This window comes from Anarhichas minor, unplaced genomic scaffold (genome assembly GCF_050575085.1).
Source record: "Anarhichas minor isolate MPS153535 unplaced genomic scaffold, ASM5057508v1 ptg000025l, whole genome shotgun sequence".
Classification (NCBI taxonomy): Eukaryota; Metazoa; Chordata; class Actinopteri; order Perciformes; family Anarhichadidae; genus Anarhichas; species Anarhichas minor.
In genome coordinates, this window is record NW_027466471.1 from 4,349,686 (window position 1) to 4,376,521 (window position 26,836).

Below are 26,836 nucleotides of genomic sequence, written 5' to 3' on the forward strand. Positions count from 1 at the left end.
AGCAGCAGTGTTTCAGCTTTGACTTTAAATACATATTCACAAACAACAGTGTGCCACTGTACACCCACAATTCTTCAGAACAACTTTAACTATAGATAATAATAATTACAGTTGTATTGATAGTAATTACCATGACGATACCAACCCCCCTCCCCCCCAGAAAAAAGAAAAGAAAATCCAATGTGTCACATCTGCATTAAAGTATTTACATTGCTTTTTCAAGTTCTCTGGCTTAATTTCCCGTGTGTGAATTTCCCAAGTAAAAGAAGGCAATGAAGTGTCTCTAAGGTAAAAGGCTGGGTGTATGGGGAGTTTATCAGCTGGTGCAGATGCTGTTGATGGAGATGATGGCGGGGTCCACCAGGCCCAGCTCCTCGTGCTCGTTGACGCACAACTGATAGCCGCAGCCCCGCCGGCGCTTCAGCGGGGTCACCTTGGCGTCGGGCTTGGCGCGGGGCGGCAAGAGGAAGCCCACGCTCCCCGCGATCAGCATGTGCCAGATGCTGTGGATGTAGAAGTAGTTCTCCTCCGTCTCCACGAAGGCGTAGAGGGCCACGGCTGACGTGGCAATCATGGTGCCCGGGAAGAGGAAGAACACCCAGCGCTTCCAGGTGGGCGGGTAGCAACGCCGCCGGCGGATGGTGCGCACCGTCTGACGGACATATAAAAAAACGTTTTTCAACATCACCATTCAGACCATTTTTTTATTAGGTTTATTAAAGCAAATTTTTGTCTAAATGTATTTATTAGTTCATGCAGTGTTGAATACTTTGTTTTGTTTTTTGTTACATTAACATAACTATACTTGGGAGCTGGAAAATGTTGTGACATCCTTGGACAGAAAGTGCGAAATAAGTAAAATAGTCCGTGGGACATATCATTAAGATGTAGGTAGACCTGCACTAAAATGATTAAATTAACTTCTCTTCCGCATTTACAGCAGACTGATATTTACGGAAAAAAGACAAGATCTCTGCCAGCTGTGATTGGTGGTTCCTCGACACATGGTTTGCGGTGCGCCTTCAGCCTATAAATAGGCGCTTGGGAATATTGCTTTTGATCGTGCCCTTCTGCGAGTCTACATTGACAACAATGGATTTTAGGACGCAGAAGAAAGAAAGGGGCATTTGGCGGCCCCTGAAAGAGGAGTGGAGTTAAGAGTTTATTGGAAGAAGAGGAATTTCCATTTAAGAACTGCTCAATGACAATAATCCGAAATACCGGGTACCACTTACTAACCCAATTTATTACCATATGTGCCTATTTTCAACCACACAGAACCAGAGAAAAGGAAATACATTTCACTCAGGTAACAGAGTAATCAAACCGCTAAACCAGAGAAACAATGAACAGTTGGCTTGACACTACTTTGAAGAGGAATTTAATGTCATATGCTCCATTAGAAGATCCCTTGTGGCAGTACTGTGCTTAAAGGTATCACCAAACGCTTTCTCCTAAATAGAGAAAAACCTCCCGACAGCAGTTTAAGTTGTTGAAATCTGGGAGATAACTTCAGTTTATGAAACAGAAAAACTAAATGTCCAGTGTTCTTTCCTAATGAGTTTCAAATTAATACACTCCTTTCCAATAAACTTTCTAAGAAAATCAGTTGCGCGTCAATTTCTTTCCAGAAAACTATTAGGAAACCAAGGGACCCATTCAATTCTACAGTTAATTTCTTTTCCAGTTGATCTCAAAGGCCCCCGTGTTTAATGTTCTTCTTTCCTTAATTTAATGAACACATTTCATGTATAAGCGGGATATTGAAGTGGGAGATCACACGGGGAGCAGTCATTCAAAAATGGAGACCAATGGGATTTGGGTGAGGCAGCGGCAGGCCGGTTCGCTTTGATTGGAGGGAAAGAGAGAGAGAGAGAGAGAGAGAGAGAGAGAGAGAGAGAGAGAGAGAGAGAGAGAGTGAGAGAGAGAGAGACGGGATTCTTCATAAATCCCTGTTGGTTTTTATTGACTGAAATTTGCATTCATGCCTCCCACCGCAGCATAAAGTCCATCACAATGATCATAATCAGCCGATAGATGTTTTTAAATTAGTCACCAGTGATTGGACAGTCACCGCTTTGGCTGTTTTTTTGTTATCTACGCTCGCGTTCTGTTCTACCAGTAACATGTACAAGATGTTTCTTTTTGTTTAACACAGAGCAATGAGCTCATTCGTCGCCGAGCGTGTGGCGCAGAGCGACTCGGACATTTCGTTTCTTCCTAAACAGCGTTCAGAGAGTGCTTCGTTATTGAATTTGGTTTCTATTTTCATCGGTTCATAAACACCGATTGCTTTTATTCGATTTATTTTTTTTTTCCTCCAAATCATTTCCATAAAGAATCCCGACACTGTCGAGGGAAATGTGAGCCGTTCACGAGAGATACAAATAATTAGATGCATTCTGTCGGTAAAATGGCTCTGATTGAGTTATTATGCCAAATGCATTTTAGGTTAAATACTAATAATCTATGTGAAGCCAAGTGAGGAAAAACATGAAATGTGTTGTTTGCTGCTCCAGTCATTTTGGAACTGCACGTTTGTTTTTTCCCCAGTTAAGACAAACAATTGCAGCCCTGGATGATCTTTTCAGGCATAAAACCTTGTTTAGTTTGGAGGGCCGGAGATATTCGGCATTGACAGAATTGAACTTCTCCCTACGCCCCCGTGCCCTTTACTTGACTGATCTAATTCGGTTGTGTCTCGGAACGTTCAGAACGTTGGGGCTTTGCAGGAACATGACACGTTGAAATGAAAGGGGGCTCTTGTAGAAAAATGTGCAGCGCTCAAACTCGGAGGCGCAGCAGCACAGAGTGCTGAAACGCAGACGTACGCTATTGAGCAGCTGATGAATTATGAAGTGTCGAGCGATCAAAGTGCGAACGCAGGTTTGAAGAAAAAAACAAAACTGCCACATTAGCATAAGATCCAAGTGACCTTTTATGGAGACGTCGCTGCGCTAGTTAGTGTGGAGTTCATCGCCATAGAGGGATTATTTGGCTCTGTCTCAGTCGTTTTTGCATCGCACAAAATCTGTGTACCATTCTGTAGATATTGTCACAGTATACCAGACCGTGATATTTTATATTTGTCAAATAACATATGTCAACAAGCCATCTGTAATTGAATTACAGATGTGCCAGAGCCGAAGGAAAGCCAGCCAAAGTGGAAGCCAATGGCTTCATGTAAATCTCCTAATCCACATTTGATTGATACAGTAGTAGTGTGCGTGAATTCTGAAATGCTGTTGTTAATCTCAAGAAAAGGTTCTCCTCTATGGTAAAATATACTGTCTCCTAGTTTTGGTGCTAAAACTGCTAAACTGGGTTTAACATGGTGGAAATAAACAGTGCTTCGTCTTCCACTGCTTCCGTAGGATCCTCCAGCTCAGAGACCCGGTAACTCTCACGGCTAACTCCCACACTTTATTCAAAGCGAAGCTTTCTCCAAGGAAACCACAAACCTTGTTTTCAAACTCATGTCAGAGGTTTGGTGTTAAAGGCTTTTATTTTTACTTTTTTCAAGAAACCTTGCCTGAAAGACTATTATTTTTTATCTTCTCAGTTCAGGGACCACATTATGACTCGGAGAAGAGTCAGTGGAAGTACAAGCTGACTTATAATGGAACTACAACCCATGACTAATACCCACAGGCTGCAAAACTTTTAAAGCCCCTTCCATGCTAATGTAAAGGAGCTTCATTGGTCAGAAAGCCACAGTTTTTTTAAGCCATGCACATGTTCCATCCCCATGTTCCAGCCCTGAGCTTAAACAATGGATTAAATCCTGTTACACGTACTAGCATGAGGAACAATAGAGGGACAGTGCTGACACATTTCATCTGCATGTTTAAACAAGCTTGTCTATTAACGTCAAACACACATTATGTATTAAAATGACTCCCCCCCCCCCGGTAGAGCACTTGCTCACATTGTATTATATTTTTTGGGTACAAACACATCTTTACCTCGAAAATACAGAGATGTGCATATGAACCATAGATTAATTATACAGTTTAACGTTAACCATCCCAGTGTGAAATAAAGTTTTAGACATTTTACTGACATCGTTATCCGCCAATATTCAGTAAAAATATGAGATCAGGACATCATTTATGCTTTTCTAGTCAGCAATCTCTGTGATGTTACATTGTAAACAACTAATCCGTGTTTAAATTGAAAGGGGGAGAGCTAGTAACGTTAGCAGCACCGCTAAGGGACAACGAACGAAGGTTCCGTTCAATTACATTATGATGCGTTCAGGCTCTGTTCAGTGAAAATGGGCGAATGTAAATTATAACGTTAGCATAATGTGTTCACCTGTAATCTGTAAAATGTAGTGTTGGTGAGAAACTTGAATAAATCCAGTTGTTTGAAGGAGATGTTTTCATAACAACATAAATAGATATTAGATGTGAATTATGACCTGTTTATAAGCAGATTATAATACATCAATAAAACTACTAATGACAAAATTTGTTTTAATCAAAGAAAATACAATCTTTTTTTTCCTTATCATTTGAATTGTGTGTTTTTATGAAGAAAAAAAATATATAACTGACTATAACAAAGTAAAAGGATACATTTAAAATGTTTGATGCTTTACAGACTTCAGAGCGTGGCAAAAAATGTAGCCTTGTAAAACAACTTCTATAATCAAACAACAAAGGGATCTGTTTCTGCCAATATGGATCATCAATGATCATCAATAAGTATCAGCGGCAAAAAAACGTGATCAATGATCTTTAAATGTTATAGTAGCAACCATGAATTGACTGGTCGACTAATTGCGCACATCTCTAGCGACTATGGTGCAAGTAAACTCATTATGGAATAAACCCATTTTAGCTTTAGGCTACTGGTCTACTGTGCAGTGAATACATGAGCTGCTCTTACCCATGCCACGGCCATGATGCCCAGAGCAAACAGACTGGGTCCCAGCAGGTTCCACAGACCGTGACGGTCTAGCTGCAGAGCCATGGACAGAGACATCGCCCCCAGCAGATACAGCACCTTGACAGAAAACACACGGATCAATAACAGCCCTCCATAAAACACTGTTGACACTTTTTACTTCCCCAGTAAAAAGGAAGACGTTTATGTGGTCTGGAAACAGCACATCGCTGCTTTTGGAGAGAAAAACTACTTTACAATTCGAATTTTCTCCTCACATGTGAGAAAAATGGTGACAAAAGCTTTGCAGTCTTCGAGTAATGATTGACGTTTACCAAAACACTGGGAGATGGTTTTCATTCAGTGTTTGTGGAACTACATTTTCATTCTTTCTGCACCTGTGTCCTGCTTTTTTTTTTTCTTGCTTTTTTTGGAAATGAGCATTCTACTTTTCCTAACACAGCTGGCGCATTCATGGAGGTCTCGTGTAGAACTGTGTTACTGCAGAAAAAAAGAAAGAAAGTTTGAATGTACCACAAACAGGCAGGAAACAGAAGGAGTGGGTGGGTGCAAGTCAGTTCAGTTAGGTGAGAAAACTGAGTAGTGCAGTAAAGAAGAATTGAAATAACTTGTCTTTAATCATTACATTACATTCATTTAGCAGACGCTTTTATCCAAAGCGACTTACAATTCAGATTCTATCACATTCATACACCGTAGGAACAGCTACGGGAGCAATTTTGGGGTCAAGTGTCTTGCTCAAGGACACATCAACATGCGACTAGTGGAGCCGGGGATCGAACCGCCGATCCTCTGATTGAAGGACGGCCCTGCTCTCCACTTAGTCACAGTCGCCACAATCATTTGGTACAAGTCCCTATCGTAATGCACAACGAACTCTCGTGTCGAAAGTGGTAACAGTTTGTTCTTAGTTTAGCAAGAAAGCTCATTTTGAAACCTATATTCAATTAACAACTGAGACTGGAGATATTCTGTATTTTTCTTATTATCAACCAATCCCACTGAATATATCGTATTCCTCTCCCCCATAGAGCTTCATTGTTGCGCCAAAGATAATAAAAACATATCAATGAGCCACACTGTTGAACTGGGTGACACGTTCCTTCATTATCCTAAACACCTGTTTATTTTGACTCAATCCCACATACACAATATGCACCAGAGCACTGTGTATTATTTTGCCACTGAAAATAGTCCTCAACAAATGCACTATTTACTCCTGTTTGAGTAATACAAAGCTACAGTGCAGTATTTAAGGAGATTAGCATTTTTTTTTCAAAATGAAACAATGTATTTGTTAAATATTTACATCTACTGTACGAATGGAATTGGGACATTTAAGTTAGAAAGCATTGAGAGATGGGAGGAAAGATGCCAACCATATCCTGTAATGTCAACTGTCACTACAAGAGCTGGCTTTTAGCAGTAGCGTGCAAATCTGTGATAACAAAAAAAAGGTAAAAGCCTGTAATTATTGTAAACATGTTATCAGTTTAATTCATCAGTGCTGGAATACTGTACATAAGTGCTTGCAGAATATTACACCGACTTAGCATCCTCTATATGCGTGAGAGCCCATGCTATAAATAATGCCAGTTTAGCTTCTTTCTTTTTTTTTTCCAAGCTCACAATTTGACATAAAGCCACAGGATATAAAAGAAATAAAGTAAGAGTTGAAAAAATCAATAAGCTGTGCTACACATGCGTTGGGAGAACTTAAGCCTCTCCAGGATGCCTGAGGTCTGCGTTATTCTGTCTGGAAGGAAACGTGAGGAGAAATTGGGGGGATTTTTGAGCGGGCAATGGATGACCCATGCTGCAGGAGAACACCACTAATTGGCACAGACCAAGGAGGAGAGCAGCAGCGTGGTGCAGCCCGAGGACTCGGTGCACCAACAGTAATCAGTCATACTGCACCGCTGGATCGCACAGGGGCCCCCAAACATGCATGTATACATGTATAGACCCTTTACAACAGACGTCATGATTAAGTCACGGTGTTAGCTGGAGGCCAAACAAAGGAAAGACTGGAGGCAAACACAAATCTGAGAATAGTGGGCTAAAGTTACACACTTAAAATGGGTGCCAGAATCGATATCGCATACATTTGAGATGATCCAAAGCTCTGGTGAGCTACAATATCGGTGAAGCGTTCAGGGATAGAAAGAAACTGCTGCTAATAGTTTAGCTTAGCCGTCCGCTAACCTCCTCAGCCGTCACGGTTGCTGCACTGCAGCAGGCTAAATTATAAGAGAGATTGAGAAAAGGGTTGCTAATAGGCTAAACTATTAGAGGGATGAAGAGATGGCCAGCTATTGAGCTTTTTTTCTGCAACCAGTGTAGCAATGAAAGCATGGTTGTATTAGCAAGCTAACTCAGGGACGGCTGGCGGCTTAGCTAGCTTCCTAACTTCACCATGATTTAATGCAATACTGGTGACAGCAAATGATCCGAACAAAGTTGTCATTTATCTGGGTATAGCAAAGTGCTTTCCTCCACTTTGATAACTTTGTGTGGATGATGCATTAAGTTAAATTTGACTAACTTAGCGGCTGGCTAGTTAGCTTGCTACTTTGCTGATTCCACCATGCTTTCGTGCCTACGTTACACTGGTTACAGAAAATGAGCCCAACAGTGGACTGGTGGCTGCTAGGAGACTACTTTATAGAGAAGAGAGGTTGGGAGCTCCTTAGACCAGCTAGCTAACTAGCTAGCTCTGGAGATGGACAGGCTAGTTAGCTAACTTGCCAGCTGTCCTCTCCAGAACTCCCATCTGCTCTCCTCCCGGCGAAGAAGCCTGCCAGCGGTGTAGGGGCCGGTTGATTAACGTTAATTTTCTGGGAGTGATAGTACATATTGAGAGAAACTCATATTTCCTCCTGCCTTTATAAAACAGCAACAAGCCAACCAAACTTGTTAGCCAGTGTTAACAAGTGTTATTATGCTGCCTCCAGATACGCTCCGCCAACAAGTAAAAGGTCATCCTGTTTACTAACAGAAAAAGGGTCAACTGGATGCAATAGAGAAACCTTGTGTTTCTGCATTATTAAATGTGCTTATTTGAAAGAGAAAACAAAAAGCAAACAATGTCCGTTTCATATCCATCACATTTTATAGATCAACGTCCTGGTTCAACTTTTACACAGCACTTGGCGTAGCTGTGCGTGCACAGTTCTTTTCTTTGCATCATTTCGGATGTGCTCACTTTTGTTTTTTACCTCCATTTAAAGTGTCTCGTCTGAGCGCTCATGTCAGATCTTGTAAGCAACTTTGCTGAGAACAAAGTTATCATAATCGCTCAGTAAAAGAGGGCCAAAACTACAAGTTGTAATAAAAACGCAATTATCCTCTAAATTCATTTATCTGGCGCAATGACCTTCAGCAAGTTGAGATAAACAAATCCCCTCATTTGCGAGGACTTTTTGACCTTTTGGGGGACCAAAATTCACACACACACACTATCTCGGCCCTTGGGTCCTTCACCCTCTACTGCTGCTGCGGTCATGGACTTAAACAAACAAACAAACAAACACACATACACAAACACACACCGTCTCTCTCTAGTACACAAACACACAAAGCTCCACTTGCCAGTCCTGACATGTGCGATTTGATTAGTGGCTGCGTTCTGCAGCGCTCAGCAAAAAAATGAAAACTCTAGAGGACAGCAGATGTTCGTATACACTCCCTCCCTCCCACTACTCCGCCCCCCTCTCTCTCTCTGTGTCATTTATGGACACACACACACACACACACACACACACACACACACACACACACACACACACACACACACACACACACACACACACACACACACACACACACACACACACACACACACACACACACACACACACTTTCCCTGAGACTGCTCCCTCTTGGTGTGCAGCCAGGGAGTGACCCAGGGAGAAGGTGCACCTGTTAGTGTTTACTGCTATCCACCGCAATATGTCAACAACCGCGGAATTCAGAGCACATTGATCTTGTGATTATTAACTAAAGATTGAGGCATATGCGGTACCCATTGAAATATCTCAATGAAAGCTTCAACCCGCTCGCTCGCGAAACTTCAACCCGCTCGCTCGCGAGTCTTTTACCTGCTCGCTCGCGAGCAGTTTTTCTTTTTGACAGTAAGTGGGCGGACCCAGTCGCCATTGTATCTCTACATCTAATTGGTTACAATCCTCGTCTTGGGATATACCGGATATCACTCTGACACAGATAGGGGGAGATTTTCAGATTGCAGGACAGGGGAAAATAATGTACATTTTACTGCACGGGTACTTTTACTTTCTGCACTTAAAGTACATTTTGCTGATAATAACATTGACTAAGGTTTTGAATTCAGGTATTTTACTCGTAGTGGATTATTGTTTCATCAGTATGGTTAGTACGTTTACTGCAGTGAAGGATCTGAATACTTTTTCATCCACTAATTACTTGTCAGTGATTTAACAGTTAATATACAAACAGTGGTCCCTAATCTTGGCTCCAGATCTTTGAGCAGGTCCAAATTGTTGCTCATATTACATACAACTATATTATATCTCCTCTGTAAACACAACAGTTTGATTAAATATGATCACATCATGTTTTAATCAATTAAGATCAAAGAGTTTCTTTGAGCGGTTTGTCACAAGAGGTTTGAGTATCAAACACACATTGTCTGTAATAGAATGATGGAGTGAATTTAAACCAATCTGAGCAACTTGACTTTAACACATTTTTAATTATTGTATTTAACAACGCTATTAACATAATTTGTATTTCATCAGCCTCTACAGTCTGAAAAGTTTACAAAACCTGTCAGACAAATGTAGAACATCCTGAGATTTAGTGGAGTAGTGTTTAGTGGCGGATTGAAAACCACCTCTATCAGAACTAGCGTCTGTGTCAGAGTGATATCCGGTCTAGCCCAAGACGAGGATTGTAACCAATTAGATGTAGAGATACAATGGCGACTGGGTCCGCCCACTTACTGTCAAAAAGAAAAACTGCTCGCGAGCGAGCAGGTAAAAGACTCTCGAGCAAGCGGGTTAAAGTTTCGCTTAAGCTTCACGAGTGACTTTTGCTCGCGCGAGACGACATTTTGCTCGCGGAGTGATGTAAAAGCGCTCGTCAAAGTAAAATACGTGCGCGGCTGTTTGATTTTCGCGCACGCATGGATCTCATTTGCGCTCACGGATTTTGACAGTGATTTGCCTTCATACTTTTCTTCCTTTCAGCTACATCACTTGACTCTTCTTCAAGAATAATTAGGGAGAGCTTGGCTGCCCACCTGTTTGATGATGGACTTTAGCCTGGCCATCGCAATGACAGTGACCCACACCGACATGAGCGAGCCGAGGAAGTCACAGAACTGCAGGACGTCGTACTCCATGATGCAGAAGACCACGATGCCCGGCTGGTCGCATGCGTGGTAGAACTGTCAGAGGAGAGGGAGGAGGCAGCGGGTGGTTGAAGCAGCGAGCAGATGTGACAGGGACAAAAAACATAAGTACAATTACTATATATTTTTTGTAGTGAGTTTGTTCTTACTTGACAACAACTAACGTGCATGCTATTGTTTGACGAGCTGTGGTCGTCAGCTTATCCCGCCGACTCTCAGACAAAGTGATAGATCTTTCTGGTTTGGTCTAAATTTAGCCCCAAATCGGTCTTATGTTTCAGTCACCACTGCATAAAAAACTAACTCTTTCTTTGTCTTTGATCAATTCTTACATTTCTGAAATTGTTGCTTTTTAACCAAGCAGTAGTAAAAAAAAAAAAAATACAGACTATTTATTTTTAACCGACTACACAAATCTTAGATGTCTGGAGTCATCTTGTCAGTGTCTTTACAGGGCTGTGTTTTTTTTTCATGCAGGGCTCAAGTTGTTCTGAAAGTCGCCTAACAAACGAGTACATATCCTTTACTTGTTAAACATTAGCAAAGCCAATTGATTTGTTTTTTATATTTAAAATTGCCCAATGTTTGCACCCATGTTTGCTGCTTTTCGTCTTCTACTTAGATAACTCAAGTGAAGTTTAGCTGCAGATGAAGGGGTAATTGTTCAGGTTTTATTTTTCATTTTTACATAGGATAGAACATGCACCGCTTTTGTTTTTACGTGGCAGTCACTCACAGTGGAGAAAAACATGGTGAAGATATAGACCGAGGCCTCCAGCAGGTAGTGGCTTCGGACGGCGATGGCCACGGGCGGGACGAACATCAGGTTGCTGAGGCACAGCAGCAGAGTGGAGAGGAGCTGGAAACTGTAGGAGTAGGCCTCCGAGTTGTCCGTGCATCCCCAGCCATCCCAGCCTAACACACACACACACACACACACACACACACACACACACACACACATAATCAGTACTGTACTGTGTGATGATTTAAGAAAGTAAAGATCTAAGAGCATTTTGCAAGCTTTAAAGGTATACAAAAAATAGAGTTGAAGCGTTTCCGACTTCCTTTAACTCTAAATAAACTTTTAGGAAGGTCTTCTTAAATCTTTCGGCTGAATGGATGAGAAGGAATTCTTCTGTGGATGAATCAGTTCGTTTCAAAAGCTCATTCCCTTTCAGAATTTAACAGTACCACTTAAAATGCGTCAAATATTTATCTCGCAACGAGATAAACGCTTCATCGGACCTTCCGCACAAACAGACATTCCTCTCAAACAACAATCAAAAGCAGATATGTGTGAAGTTGCTTATCCCGTAAATAATGGAGCCTCCTGGTGTGAACTCCCTCCTATGTTAAAACGCCCCCCGCTTTGCCACTCGAATTGGATCCTTATCAAGTGGTGGATTGGATGAGACAGCGCAAATTAAATATTCGTGAGCGCTGTTGAACCGGGATGGGGGGGGGGTTTGCATCGCAAGACGGGCCAAGGGCAAGTGCTGCAAAGCGTCTGCCAGGAAGCAGTCACACATATGAGGTATGACAATGGATTTAACTGAAGAGAAAGCAGCTCTGATAAAAGAAGATCAAAGGCAGGATTAAAAAAAAAAAAAAGGCCTCAGAGGACATGCTTTGTTTAGTTTCATAAGCTCATCTTTTATTGAAAAGCTGCTGGTAATTAAGAGCGCGTTTCGTTGGCTTATGTGAGAAGATTAATAACGGGCCGCCGTGTGACTCGTTGGGGACAGGGGCACACACAGCGTAATCGCTGCATTGCCAGTTGGACTCTGGAAAAGAGAACCGTGCCATCCCACCTCACTCTCTCATTTCCTCCTCACTCTGCATGACGCATTTTCCAACAAATTAGAAATTCTTTGCACCGGTGATGACCCAGTTTCCTCTCAGGAAGTTGTATCTTATCTTGTATTAAAAAAAAAATTTTAAAAAGCTTTTGACTGCTGAAAATCACTTCAAATAATTAATCCATGGTCATGCTTTTTTTTGCTAATTATTAATTACTGATTCATAATTAAAGGCATTTGTTGAGTTTACACCACATTTGTACACTTATTTCTCCACTATCAAACGTCTTGCTTTGCTCTGTTGGTACATGGCTTCTATTGCTGGGTTTGGAGAATGTGAATGCAATGTGATAATAAAGCGGACATTAATTAAAATAGAATCAAAAGAAGACATAAATGGACCACCGAATCTGACAGATCGTATAAAAACTTGTTACCTGCTTTGCATTCACACGCAGCATAAAGGTAGTTGTTGGTGCGCAGAAGCTTGCACTGTCCATAGGTCCCACAGTCATTGATGCACGGAGTCAGGTACGCGCGCATGTACACCTCGGCAGTGACGTTGGCGCATGCCTCGAATCTGGAAAAAGTCACAGACAGTTCAGAACGTTAGATGGAGGTGAGCACGGGGACCATCAGAAGGGGAGTTTCGCCTGTATGAAGGGCAGCTGAGATATTCTGCACTCAAGCTAGACCATCACTGGCGTCCAGACGGATATATCTTAAGAAGTATTGGACGGATTGCCATGAAATGCTGTACAGACATTTATTTCCTCAACGATGAAACCTAATGACTTTTGCAATGCCCTGACTTTTCCGCTAGTGTCACCATGAGGTCCACATTTGTGGTTTTGTTTGATATTTTGACAACTATTAGAGGGATTGCCATTAACTATCCATGCAGGACCCCCTCAGGATCAGCTGTAACAATTCTCATGATCCCTTCGCTGTTTATCTAGCACCTTCATCAGCTCAAAATACTTCACGGCCTAATGCTGCCAAACTAATCAAATTGACATCAGCTTCACATGTACTATGCATTTCCTGCTTATTAGCAATTGTTGCTAATGTGCTAAATTAGGATGGTAAACACTATACTTGCTAAGCATCGACACTGTGAACATGTTAGTATGCTGACTTCATTTCACTCGGCACTGCCACATTATCGCTTCATAAAATCAATCAGTGTGACTGTAGACTGTGCCTTGTTGTTTTAATTGCTCCAGCACTATAGAGATCAAAAGGCCATTTAGGGTTGGCAGAATTGAGACAACTTTACTCTGTTAAGCGTGTGCAATCTCCAGAAGCAATTACACAAGTAATCATTCACAAAGTATGCCTGTGCTTTAGAGACCAACGAGGAATCTTGAGTTCTGCTATTATAGTCTGACATTCATTTATTATCTCAATTGAACCTTCGCTAAGTCCCGCCCTCAAACGCAAACGTTACGTTTCCAAGTAAAAACCTGTGGAGCTAACATTAGCAGAGTGCGTTAGCACATCTTTAACTAGCGTCAACACCATGCTAGCAACTGAAGCTACACTGAATGCATTCACATGCTGCTTTAGCTTTTTAATGATTGTAACACTGAATAAAGACCTATACCTGGCTTTACAGCAGTGGTGGGCCGTCAGGGCCAGCTAAGCCTTCTCTGCTGGCCTAAACAGAATCACAAAGTTATAGCTATTTTATAATTTAATAATTTTTCACAAATACACTACATGTATTATAATTTTTTTTCCCCATTAGCTTATTTTGTCATTGCACAGCTCCTGTCTTCCTCAGTTGCTCTGCTTCCAGCCTGCAGCGCTGCTTCCAGTGCAGCTTGCTTTAAGGAGAGCTCTTATCCAATCAGATTCAGCCCCTATTTCTCTACGTAAGGAGAGAGGCCCGAGGTTTTCCACCAGCCGCCACTGGTAAGAATTCAAAATGAAAGATATGGCAGAAATTATACAATTTTTAGGGTTTTGCTTGGTGTAGTTTATTTATTTTTTTACCTAGCTTTGTTTTTTAACACAATGGCTGACTCAGCCAGGAACAGGATTTGTATGAAAGGTGTTCCTGGCTGACTCAGCCAGGAACAGGATTTGTATGAAAGGTGTTCCTGGCTGACGGCGTTGCACATTTTATGGCTGGGAATGTGTTTCATTTTAACTGAGTATCTTGGTATTTGGAGCTATGCTATGCTAACCTGAGCACAGCAGGACACTACGGTGCTTTTGAAAACGTTTGGAGAGACTCGAGTGGATCTACAGATCAACGAACACCGCAAGGAACGAAACGGAGTTCGGTGTTTGGCCGGTCGGTCGCGCCGGCAGGTGTTCGGTCGCGCTGGCCGGTGTTCGGCCGGTCGGTCAGTCGCGCCAGCCGGTGTTCGGCCGGTCGGTCGCGCCGGCCGGTTTTTGGTCGCGAATCGGTCGGTCGCGGCCGATTCGTCCATGACTTCTTACTGGAACTGAAATGATCTACTGGGATTAAACCAGTGACTCTATAAATCAGGGGTCTCAAACTCATTTTCACTCTGGGCCACATCAGCATCACGGTCGCCCACAAAGGGCCAGTTGTAAATGTAAGACTGTGTAAATGTAACTACTCCTAACACATTGGTAAATAACTGTCTCTGCATTTGATTATTGTTTATTCAAGTGTAAAAATATTGTACATGCAGTTATATAAATGTAAAAATATATTTAAGCGCATTTCTGTTATTATCACTTAAATCCTTTTAATTTAGGGTTAAGAAACACACATTACTCTATCAAACCTTTAAAGAAAATATCAAAGACAAGTTATTACAATAACTTTGTTCAAAGCTTAAAATCCTTTCAAGGGTGCGTTTGCACAATCCCACTTGAAGTATTTCATGTGTTGTAAAGCCACGTTTAAAGTAGTCTTCAATGTACTCACAATACATTTCCATTTCAAGTGTACAGTAACCAGCCAAAGAGCTGCTTCTATGACTGTTGTGTTTAAGTATCTCATCATTTTGACTTTCTATCATAATTTTGACTTTCTATCTCAGAATTATAACTTTCTGTCTCATAACTTCGACTTTCTATCTCATAATTTCGACTACGGGGATATTTTTATTATCAAGTCTAACTTATTTGGCCCGCGGGCCTTGAGTTTGAGACCCCTGCTTTAAGTGAACATTATTCGGTAAGTGACAAACTGCGTTTGTTTTTTTTACATCTGCAGTAACTGTTCATTTGTCTATCGTGACGTTTTTATGAATAGTATCAATGGCTCGCGCTCTAGCGCTGCAGTGTTGCAGGATTGATTTGTCATGCTTGACATTTTATGTGACTGGTTCTTGTCATTGTGTTAATTACATTGATTCTGGTTATTTCGGACATTTGCTTCTCTGTTTGAATCAGTAGGGAACAGCTAACTGCTGTTGTTTCCCCGCTAAGCTAGTTAACTCCCTGAGCGCAGTCCACCGAAAACACATTTCCCACAATTTAAGCTTCTGCATTTTCCAAATTGCACTAGTATTATTCAAACGTATTGATCGGTTAGTAAGCCTCGTACCAAACAGTTTAATACGAATACGTGTATTATTACACCAATAGGAACAAATAACCGTAGCTCAGTAGGACAGCACAGAAGGCCCAGGTATAAAATGCATGGCCCGCCACTGCTTTACAGGAACAGTGTTGTTCCTTAATTTCACTGTCTTCTGTCTTGATCACCACGTGATGTGGTGGTTAACTGTTACACTGTGATCATTAAGCTTTAGCTTCTATCTTTATCTTTTTAACCTGTTTTCACTGGACATTTCTGTCTGCTTCTCTCTGACATTCCTTGTTTGTTTTACCAAACAAAGAGTGAGTTAGTGACAGTGTGGGCTCCATGGTAGCTCTGCTCTGACAGTTTAAAGGAGAACTGTCACAGAAATAATCTGTCACAGAAAAGGAAACTCCATAAACTATCAAATGTGTTTATTTGCTTTTTCTCGGAACCTATTTCTTAATTGGCACAGCTGCTCGCTTCTTAATCTTCAAGTTATATCACTCAACTTAATTGAAGAGCACCTATCATTTACACTACCTCTATTCTTCATTAACGAGACCCGATTCATTTAGCATGTGTACATTTTCTGGAAATCTAACGCACAGCTACGTGACTGTTTTCTACATTTAGATACCTCAGCAAAACTCTCATGTGAGGACGAGACCATGTCCCGTACCATCTGTTATTATTTGTTTTTCAAATTCAATTGGAAAGTCTCAAGTGGCCGGTGAAAAAAAATCGGCTTAATTTCATTCTGTTCACATTTTCGTGCCATTAAGGGTTCGGCAAAACAGCTCAATCTGCTAAATAGCTAATCCTTAAGAACTTGTGAAAAACATTGCGTTGGACAACTTAATGGAACAATTGCAGCCCCCCCTTCCCTTTGCGACATTTCTCATAATGACTTCAAACAACCCTCAGAGAGAGAGAGTGTGTACTTATTGCACTCATCTGTGGATTAAACTGCACATGATGTTGGAGAGAACAATAGAGATAACAAGAAATTTCCTAAAGAAATTTTGACAGTGTGGCTTCTACTGCCCGAAGACGTCGCAATATATAACTACACACGCCGATGTTACCGGTAGTATCGTTGAGCTTTGATTGATATATCGCTTCTCTCTTTTCTGCATTTTAGATTCATACTCTTGGATTGAATCTTGTATTCGTGATGGACAGTCCACAAATGGCTCCCGTCATTTCTGTACTGGACATAAACATCTTTGTTTGAGAAGCCTTTGGAAATTATGGGAGCTAACGCTCCCATAATTTCTGTATTTAAGATATAAACCTTTGGTTGAGAAGCCTTTGGAAATGATGGGAGCTGACGCTCCCGTCATTTCTGTACGAGCCTCATTCTGAGCTTCATGTTAAGATACAGTTACTCTATGGGGCTTTTATTTTTGAAAGGGTGGGACTGGGTGGGGGAGAGGAGCCATATTCATAATGTTTGACACACAAACACAGAGGTTATTAAATGACAGGCTTCATCACAAGCATTCCAGTTAGAATTCCCACTCTGGGGCTTTTATTTTGAAATGGGAGGAGGGGGGGGGGGGGGTTCTCTAAAAATATTTAAGACCTGAATGACTGTATGATATAGAGAGAGAGAGAGAGAGAGAGAGTGTGTGTGTAACTGGTTGCCATGGTGAGGAAGCACCTGGTGTTAGAGGCAGACTGATTACGAAACTTTACAGTAAACAGTGATTTTGAACAAAACCCCTTCCTCCTTTTAACAAAAAGTCGGAGTGCCAAAATATGGATACCGTGAGAAAGATAAGACTCTGCCGAACGCGCTGATGTGTTTTTTATGTTTGTGGTGTTAAAAATGTGAGCTCCAGAGCAATAGACAAAACTGGTACCGTCTACTTTCTTTGAGAAATTAGTGGTGAGATTTAACATGAAGTCTAATGGAGCAGTTGGTTGGAGTTCATGTCGCTCTGCGGCTCTTTGAGCCAAATGTGTAAGTCCGTTGGATTCCATAGACACTTTACTGCGACCAGCACAACATTTCCAAGCTTTTTGGCCAAAATGGTGTATAAAGAGTAAAAATTGTGGGAGCTGGAGCAATTTGTTTGGAAAAATTACAGAATATTTTCCTGCTCTGCTCCACTCTGACAGTTATGCTCTCACTCGAGCTCTTAACGAGCCTTGCAATACACACCCATTATAAAATCTGAAACAGACACAAAATTTTCCTGAAACTTAATCTGTGACTTCATGAAAACTGTGCTAGCTATCAAAATGTCCATTTGTCTCAATAAAGTGCAGTGTTTTGTCTACGTTTTAAACTTTGAATAATGTTTCTACGTTAATGTACGGCTAGTCAATATGGGTCCAAAGTTTAGTGTTTTTTTTGCTCTCTTCACACCGAAACCCCATTCAAGTCAATGGGGCGATTTTGCTCAGTTTTTTGGGATTTTCGGGAAAACCGCTGGGCGAATCTCTCCGAACAATAGATAGCACACTATTCCTGATCGGGCCGCACGTTTTAAGGTATTTTTCACGCCGCTGTTGGCAACGCTGTGTGAGGAGAACTTTTCGATAAAGATTAGTATTATTATTATTATTAAACCCGCAGGATTACAGTCAGTGTGCTTTGGCACAAACTGCCTTGTGCCACAAAGCCACACTGAACAAGATATTTTCCAGTAATGAAAAGTTAAGAGTCGTGCCCTTTATAAATCCCCCCTCATATTTTGCAGGGGCAATGTATTGTGTCAGGGTTCACATTATTTTCCGGGACTTTTCCACCACATTTTTAGTGATAATCTCACTGATATGACAGACAGAGATGGCCCCATACACTAATCTGTTCTATACCAATACCGCAAATAGCCTACAATTTTGCCTACTTACAAATCTAGACTGAACTCTACAAACCTAAATGTACAATTCAAACTTACAGTCGAGTTTGCTCAAATGTATCTACTGCCACTGACTCTTGATACCGTATCCCGTTTACTAGTAATATTAAGTGGAGTCTAACAAGGCCAATCTATTTAATTTCGATAGTTTTAAACATTATCCAGATGCTAAAGAGATGGCTTAAAGCAAACCAAACCTGTAATCACGAGTAATAATACTACCTCATCTCTGGCACTGACATTATATACTCTCATTGTTTTTGCAAATCTGCAACTTTTGTAATGTATTTATGTATTTTATTGTATTGTGCTGTACAATGTTGTACTATAGTTTTTGCTGTTTAATTTTACTGATAATATTCGTCCACTAAATTGGAATAACCTGCCCAGGGACTACAGGCGAGAATTAGCTCTCTAGCTAACTCTGACACATTTACATTGAGGTGGAAACTGAAATGTTGATTAATGTGCACTGTCTGTGGTAAATATGTAAAAAGAAATGACACCCACCGTATGCTACTGCAACTAAAGTTTAACATTTCATGTTATGGTCAATTTTACCATAACAATGCAGTATTGTGTTTGATGAGACAGTGCTAGCAAAGTAAAAAAGTACCGTTAGCCAGTATTTAGACGGTATTTTCGGCTCCCATTCATTGCTTTGACCCACGCTTCCCCATTCATTATCATACTTTATACTCTCTCAACATCGTCCAACACAGATTTGAAACCATTGCTCTTAGCCAGAGTTGAATCACCCACCCTCTGCAGGCAAAACAAGCTAGCAAGCACTTCAACTTTAGCAAATGGACCAAATATTGCTTACCTATTATTCAACCGTTTAAAACAAGTTGGGAAGAAAGCAACGTTATGTAATGTCATCCAACCTGCATGTGCTTACATGTGACAAGACTTGGCAGTGTGTTCACAACATTTCCACAAAATCAGCCTATTCAAAAACGTTAATATGATCTTGAACATGCCTTTCACGTGGCAATGTTATCTGTTTTGGGGAGCTCTGATAGATAGCTTGTAGTTCGTTCTCAGCAAAAGGGGAAATAATTTTCACGGGCAAAATGAGATTTTCCAGGACATTTGACTTTTGCCTCTGATTTGATGATTTCATTGACTGAAGAATTTGTTTTCCAGGGGTAGTGAGGGAAATCTGAAAAATCTGCTTTTTAAACCTCAAAATCGAACCCTCTTCCATGTCATATGCTAGGTGCGCACCATTGGCACATTTATGAAGCCAATCCCAAGATAATCTGCAGGGTGACAGATAGGAAAGTATGTGGTTGAATGAGGGAGGCAGCACCGTTCAAACAGTGAGTATGGTGTCTTCATTAGAGCTCTGAATTATTCATTTGGGTAAATAAACTAGTGATTGTTATACAGAGATGTTTTTTAAGAAATACTGAATGACCTATTTTGCAATTGTCTTCCTGTAATTGACAGCAAATATTGTCTCACAGAGGATGCTTTGGGGCACTGGGACCAAGCCGAAAAAACAGATTATGAGAATGTGAAAACTTTATGAGTAACCGTCACTCAAATTGTTTCAATCAATTTCAGCTTGTAAATAATGTTTTGGAGACTTCTGAGTTGACTTCTACAGTACAAACAATTTACATCATTGTTTCCATTTTATAGGTCTAACGGAAAAAGTTTAACATTTTGGGAAGTAAACTCATTCGCTTTCTTGCCAAGAGTTAAGGCCCTAGCACACCAGCCCGACGGGTGGCCCTAGTTTTTGCAGCCTGTCCTGCACTCTTGGCACTAGTCGGCTCTTGACCAGCAGACAACTGCCACCTGCTGGTATGGAGAGTAATGTCCTCTCGGGCAAGGAACTTCTGTGCCAGTTGGCAGTTTTTGCAGTGTGTTCATGTGTAACATTCGGTCAAGACACTTGCAACGTGAGGCAAGGCAACAGTCTGCCTTTGCCGCCGCTAGTTCTTTGATGTCAGTTTGGTGTGTCTGGGCCTTTACACGAGAAGATGGATACTATTCTCATGACTATGCTAAATAAGGAAGCTACCGCCAACAGCTTCCTTAGCATAAAGTCTGAAAACAGGGAGCTTCCGAATGCTGTTAGGCACATTCTTACCTTTGGACAGAGACTTGGCTAGCTATTTCCCTCTGTTTCAAATCTGTATGCTAAGCTAAGTTAGCTGGCTGCCGGTAGAAGCTTCATATTTAGTGTACAGTCATGATAGTTGCATTGAACTTCAAAATTGCCTCAAGAGGGTGAATAAGCAATTTTTAACGAAGTGTGAAACTTTTCCGTTAAAGACAAAAAAAATGTGGACAGCAATTTTATCTTCATGAACAATTCTAAATATAGTTGAGTGAAGATCTCCATTGAAGCGGAGTGTAAAGCCAATAGGATAGAAATACAGGAGCAGCATTGCCTGTCTTACCCATGTTCAGTGGCACATAGAGAGCGAAGACTGAGGTACCAGGTGCCTGTTTGCGGGTAAGGAATCCTCAATTTGGTGATATTAGCAGAGGCGTTCACAGCGAGGAAAAACCCGGCAACTGATTCTGCAACAGGAGAAAACCATCAGAGAGCTTAAAACAGCATTAACAAGAGTAGATTACATTTTCTGATGAAAATTTACTCGCTTTTTTCTGAATACTGGAACAATTGAAGTTGCATTCAAAAATAAAATACATAAAGAAGTTGAAACAGTGGTTCAATTGGAATTGCTGAATGTAGTTGAAGTGGGAAATTCTAGTGTGAGGTGAGGTAAGTTGAAATGAAAGTGCTGAAAAGAGTTAAAGATTCACTTGAAGTTCAATCACGGAAATGAGTTGAAATGTCAGCCATGTGTTGCTATATATAGTGAGCTTGAAGTGGATGTCCTAATATAAATCAGTGCTAGTTCAAGTGATTACACTGAAAGATGATGCCAATTGAAATGTTGTCTGACATTTAAGCAAAACAGGTGGAATAAATAGTGTAGAAATAGTCAAAGTTCTGGGGGTTGAGAGGTGCTGGAGAAGTATTTTTGTTTGCTCAAAGGTGAAGCCCTGGACAAGCCATAAGGCCCGTGCACACCAGGAACAATAACTATAACGGGAACTATAATGATAATGATGTGAGCATCCACACTGATGAACGATAACGTTCTGTAAACAGAGCGCCAAGCACGAGCTGCGTGCTCTAGCTGTCCACTTCATTAAATCACTGTCACCTAGTGTTCTTTGGCTTTTGTTTTCCTGGTCAGGAAACGGCAGATAGATTTGTAAAGCAGAAAAATAAAAGAGTGAACTAATGTGTGTACTCAGGAATACGAAGGTGTATTTGTTTCACACAAGAGGGGGGGATTAGAAAAAATGGTCACTGAACATATTTTCCATCAGCTATAAAGTGTTAAAATAAACAACATCTTCCGTGGTGCTGAAAGACAAACAGCATCACGGCTGTTCAGCTCATTTTCAACAGTTTTCTTATTTTTACTCTTCATATTCTTATAAGAAATAAAGTAATCCCAAAAACATTTTAATTTTTTGCCGGTGTCGTTAAAGTCGTGGTGTGGACGCCGTCCACTGGAGTTAGCTTGATTTTTAAAACAATGTATTTGTAGTTCTTGGTGTGGACGGTCCCTCTCATATGGAAAAAATGTAAATCACTTGTAACATTCTTACGGAACAAGAAAACTGTTCAATTAATTTGGGGGTCATTTTGATAAAGTTCAATTTGACATACCTGATTCACATTTCAGTGAGGAGTTTTCCCTCAAGAAGAGAGGCGTCCCGTGGTTCAGGCAGCCAAACACCGTGACATTAGCTCCTTTCAGCGTAGACTGCAGGGAGGAAGCACAAGCACACGTCATTCATCCATCCGGCCGTCAGCCATCTGCTGCCGTCACGCCGGCGAGCCGACACCGTTCGCGGTCACCTCAGGTCTCGTTTCAGCCGTGAGATGGCAAATTTTGAAACTAACACATCATGTGAAACTGCCCCCCCCTGTCTGCTCGAAGCACCTAAATGAAGATGCTGGCATCAATTATACATTAACGTGCTCAGGCATTAAGAACAAAAAAATCCCGGAGAATTATTCAAGTGTTGGGAGCCGCATTCACTTATACAGATTGGCTCATTCCGCAGAGAGGTGAAAGGAGACCACAGTCCAATTAGGTGAACGGGTGAAAGGAAGGGAGTACAAATAACAGCAATAAATTACTGCGTGTATTATTAAAGTGTCTGTGTGCACTCAGGCATCAAATTTGACGCTTTGTTAAGTTTCTAAGTTCTCTCTGAGTTATTCACATTACCTCTGTATTTGGGAATGAAGGGCGTTTAAAAATCCATTCTGAAAATAATAAATTACTGAACCTGAAAGTGCAAGGCAAAATATAGTCTTTTTCAGATACAAAAAAAAAAAAAAGAACAAGCTACAGCACATTATATTCATTTGCTTTGTGTCCAGAGGGAAATGCGCTTCGTGGTAAGGATAACTTTAGGCAATTACTTCTTGAATAAATAAGATCTCTATCACCGCCCCCCTCTAGCACAAAATGAGTAAAATATATATGCAGGGAGTTGGCAAAGTTGTTGATTAATGCAATGACTCAACAAACACTTTGCCAGGTGCTGAGATTTCAGGCTTCCTAAACTCGCCATCTGGCCCGTACTCTCTTGGTAGTAAGACTCAATCACGCCCACTGGCACTTCAAGATAGTCCCTCCCCACCTTTTCGTCCCGACTCTGCCATACAGTTTGTAGATGAAGGATTGAGCAGAGGCACACTCGAGGATGGATTACCAGCTGGGCAAGAACCAAGCCCAGGGGCTCTAGGAGGCCCCCCAAAGTCACACTCTTTATTTGAAGTGACTACTATTAACATTTTTGGTTGGTATAACGTGCTCGGTTAAAAGTAGACATGTTTTTAAGGTCATGCCAGCAGGATGGCAATGGCGGTTGGCCTGTCCACAACTATTTGACGAAAGACATTTGCAATACATATTCAAGGTCCCTAGGGGTAAAATTCGAATGACCCTGATGATCCCATAGAAATAGAATAAGAGTAGAACGGACATTTCCATTAGAATCAACATGGTCGGTCAGGGCGGCGGCCATTTTTATGTGTACCGCTGCTATTGTATACGTCATAGCGGGCTAGCTCCCATATAAACCAAACAGACTCACGGCAAGTCGCGGACTTGCTGAGGCTGCGGTGTATGAATCGGTATGAATGTTAGTTAGTTCTGATGGGCAGGTGGCACCTTGTATGGTATGAATGGGTGAATGACATGTAGCGTTAAAGCACTTTGCGTGGTCGGAAGACTAGAAAAGCGCTATACAAGTACAAGTCCATTTACCATTTACCATGCTTTAATGTGTGGTATATTTTCAGGTCTTGCACAATACAGCGAAGACCCCAAGTGTAGTTGTCTTAGATGAAAACCAGATGTGCAGGAGACCAGGGGCAGAAGGGTGGATGTGTAGAATGAGGAGGCCACATACATTCTCTTACGTTCCGCCCAGATGTTGCATGACATGTACCCTATATAAAGATGAAGCGAGCGCCCTAGAAGCAGGGACTTTCAGATTCGACTTGAGACCTCCGGACGATCTAGACGTCCGTAATGGCATGTGTTGCTTGTTTGTAATAAACTTTATTATACCAGCAAGAACAGTGTCCACGGAGCATCCTTCCTCATCACTTCAACAGAACTGTCGCATGAAAGATACGACAAATGCTACACTGGTTACAGAAAGTGAGTCAAACAGCAGACTGGTGAAAGCTGGTCTAATGGTCCACCCGCCTCTCCCCGGAGCTGCGTTCGTTCTCTTTTCCGGCAAGCTCCAACAACACTTTATGGCCCCGCTGATGTGCGTCACCTTAAAAACTAACAACAATCACCATTTTCTTTTGTACCAGTCAAATAACCACGGAAAACAGTGCAATGTCCGTTCTATTCCTATTTCTACAGGTGATCCTCTGACTTTTTCTCCAGCGCCACCACGAGGTTGACATTCGTGGTTCAGAATGATATATCAACCACTATTAAATGGATTGCAATGCAATTTACAACAGATATTCAAAGCCCCTAGAGGATAACTTATACTGACTTTGGCGATTCCTCCCACAGGTCAAAGTATATTCTGTGTTATATCTCAACAATTTGGCCCAGACTCATGGTGCCCAGACAGTGTACGCTTGATGACGTCAGTGATCCTGTGACTGTTCCTTTCGTGTCACAATGAGTTTAACATATTAGGTCTTTATTATCTAGTTCTTAATCATCTTAGTTGAAGCCAGACAACTGCTCCTTTTAAGGGGATGTGTCCACCAAAGCTTTTTTTTTTCCTGAGCCCAGCTATCTTTTAATTGTTTTTCTGGTCGCCGAGAATTTAAAAAAAAATTACGCTGCGCTCGTCATTGTCACTTTTTTAGCCAGCCGTCCACAGTGGAGGAGGGGCAGCACAAATAGCCTACCACAAAGACATTATCAGAGTTTTGATGTTTTATTATACATTTTTTGTGGTCTTCTTGTGTGTTACGCTATCTTTTTTTTACCACAGACTTTACGGTGTCCTCATGCCTGGAGCACAGAACCAAACAAATTCCCCCATGTGGGATGATAAATATCGGAGAGGTTTCCTCATCCTCAAAATCTCACAAGCCAGATTGATATAGATTAACGGCCAAAGCAAGTACTCTACCTTGTGCCGACCTTTTTTACTTCCGCGGATATTGCGTGTCATAGCAACTATCTCTAACCAAAGCTCTCAGCTGAAAAAAGAGGCCCCTTCGAGTTTATGTCCCCATACTTCAGCTTCATTCAATAAAACACCCTAGTTCAGTAGTTCCTTTAAACTCAACCTTCAGCATGAGAATCCCTAATATCCTATTGGTTTTAAATGACGCCACAATGTTACATGCCCACCACCACCTCGTTTCAACAGGATATGAAATTAAGGACGCAAGATACTCTCAAGATCATTTTGTGATACGTTTGATCCTTGTGGTTTTTTTACTCTACTCTGCCAGTCTGCGTGCGTGGAGCTGAAATTAGGAGATTTTACTGATAACTTCGAAGGCTCTTACAGCTCCATGTCATATATGATCAGGCCTCAAGCTGGATGCTGACCTCGGCACCCTGCATCTTTTCTGTCTGGTAAGCAGTGATAGGAAAATGATTTCAATCACTCGTCTGTTGTCGGGGCATTGCTGTTAATTTATGTTCTTGTTGTGCTTGTGTATGTGTGTGTGTGTGTTTTCTGTGTGTCCCATTTTTAAATTCATGCCTGGAATTAGAATTTGAACTTTGTTTGGGGTTTTTATTTACTGCTGTCACTTGTAAAGCACTTGGTAACATTGTTGTGAACAGTCACTACATTTATTACATTTGATATTGTGATTTATATGCCGCGATCCATTATGCAGCTGTTAGTTAGGATTGTGGAACGTGAGTTGCGGGGGCATAATTCAATCAGGAGTGCTGTCTTCAAGGTTACCGACTGAAGCAAACTTCTGCGGGAAAAACTTCACAGTAAACATCCCGTCAAAATAATTGCAACAACGGGACAGATTTCTGACTTCAACACTTCAACACAATCGAAAAAAAGAAAGCTTCTGATGAATGCCGGTTCATCTCTGTTGTTTACTCGTGTGATTTTTGCTTTGCTAAATTTCCCAGGAGTAATGCTGATGACATGTGCCAGAATGCAAGAACAGAGAAGAAGCTGGCATGTGCACTATATGCTGCACATCCCAGTGCCCAAACTAATTAAAATAAACTCCATGATGAGTTTTAATTTTGCTCTCTAAAATATGAAACTGTCTTCTGTTTTGACACATATTGGACCTTATGATTAGGTTTTGTAAGCATCTCCTCCTCTGAACATATTAATTCAGCTTAGCAACAGCAAACATGCTTTCTTTCAGTTTAAAATGTAAAATTGAAGATCATTAAACAAAGAAGTTCTCACACACAATTATTTTAAATGAATAAATAATTGAACATGATGATTTAACAAAAGGAAAAGATGAATAGATTAATGGGAATGGATAAAATATATTTCATTTATTATATTGTATTGATATATTTCTACATTAATTTATTCATAGTTTGATTTATTTCCACGTCTCCTGTGTGATAATGAGAAATGGTGTCACACAACTATGTCATGGTGTCTCCTGGCTCCTATTCGCTGACAAAGAAATGTGGATGTAAATAAATATTAAAATAATTAATAAATGTATGAATAAATAAATACAGAAAAATTATACTCTTTATTTATTTATTGCTGTTGCCTATTTATTTAATATCTTTTTGGGGACGTTTAAATTTCATCTATTTATTTTTAATTTATCATGCTTGTTTATTCATCATTTTAT

The 26,836-nt window shown here is 41.0% G+C and overlaps 1 protein-coding gene across 1 annotated transcript in view; it reads right to left on the reverse strand.

The window, feature by feature from the left end:
* Positions 1 to 316: 316 nt before the first annotated feature.
* tmem8b (transmembrane protein 8B) overlaps positions 317 to 26,836 on the reverse strand; it is a 60,430-nt gene continuing 33,910 nt past the window's right edge. The window contains exons 7-13 of the mRNA XM_076099619.1: positions 22,196 to 22,292; positions 20,904 to 21,027; positions 12,543 to 12,685; positions 11,040 to 11,218; positions 10,193 to 10,339; positions 4,894 to 5,010; positions 317 to 652 (exon numbers count right to left, since the gene is read on the reverse strand). Coding sequence (XP_075955734.1) covers positions 317 to 652; positions 4,894 to 5,010; positions 10,193 to 10,339; positions 11,040 to 11,218; positions 12,543 to 12,685; positions 20,904 to 21,027; positions 22,196 to 22,292 — 1,143 coding nt within the window. The remainder of the gene's footprint in view (positions 653 to 4,893; positions 5,011 to 10,192; positions 10,340 to 11,039; positions 11,219 to 12,542; positions 12,686 to 20,903; positions 21,028 to 22,195; positions 22,293 to 26,836) is intronic.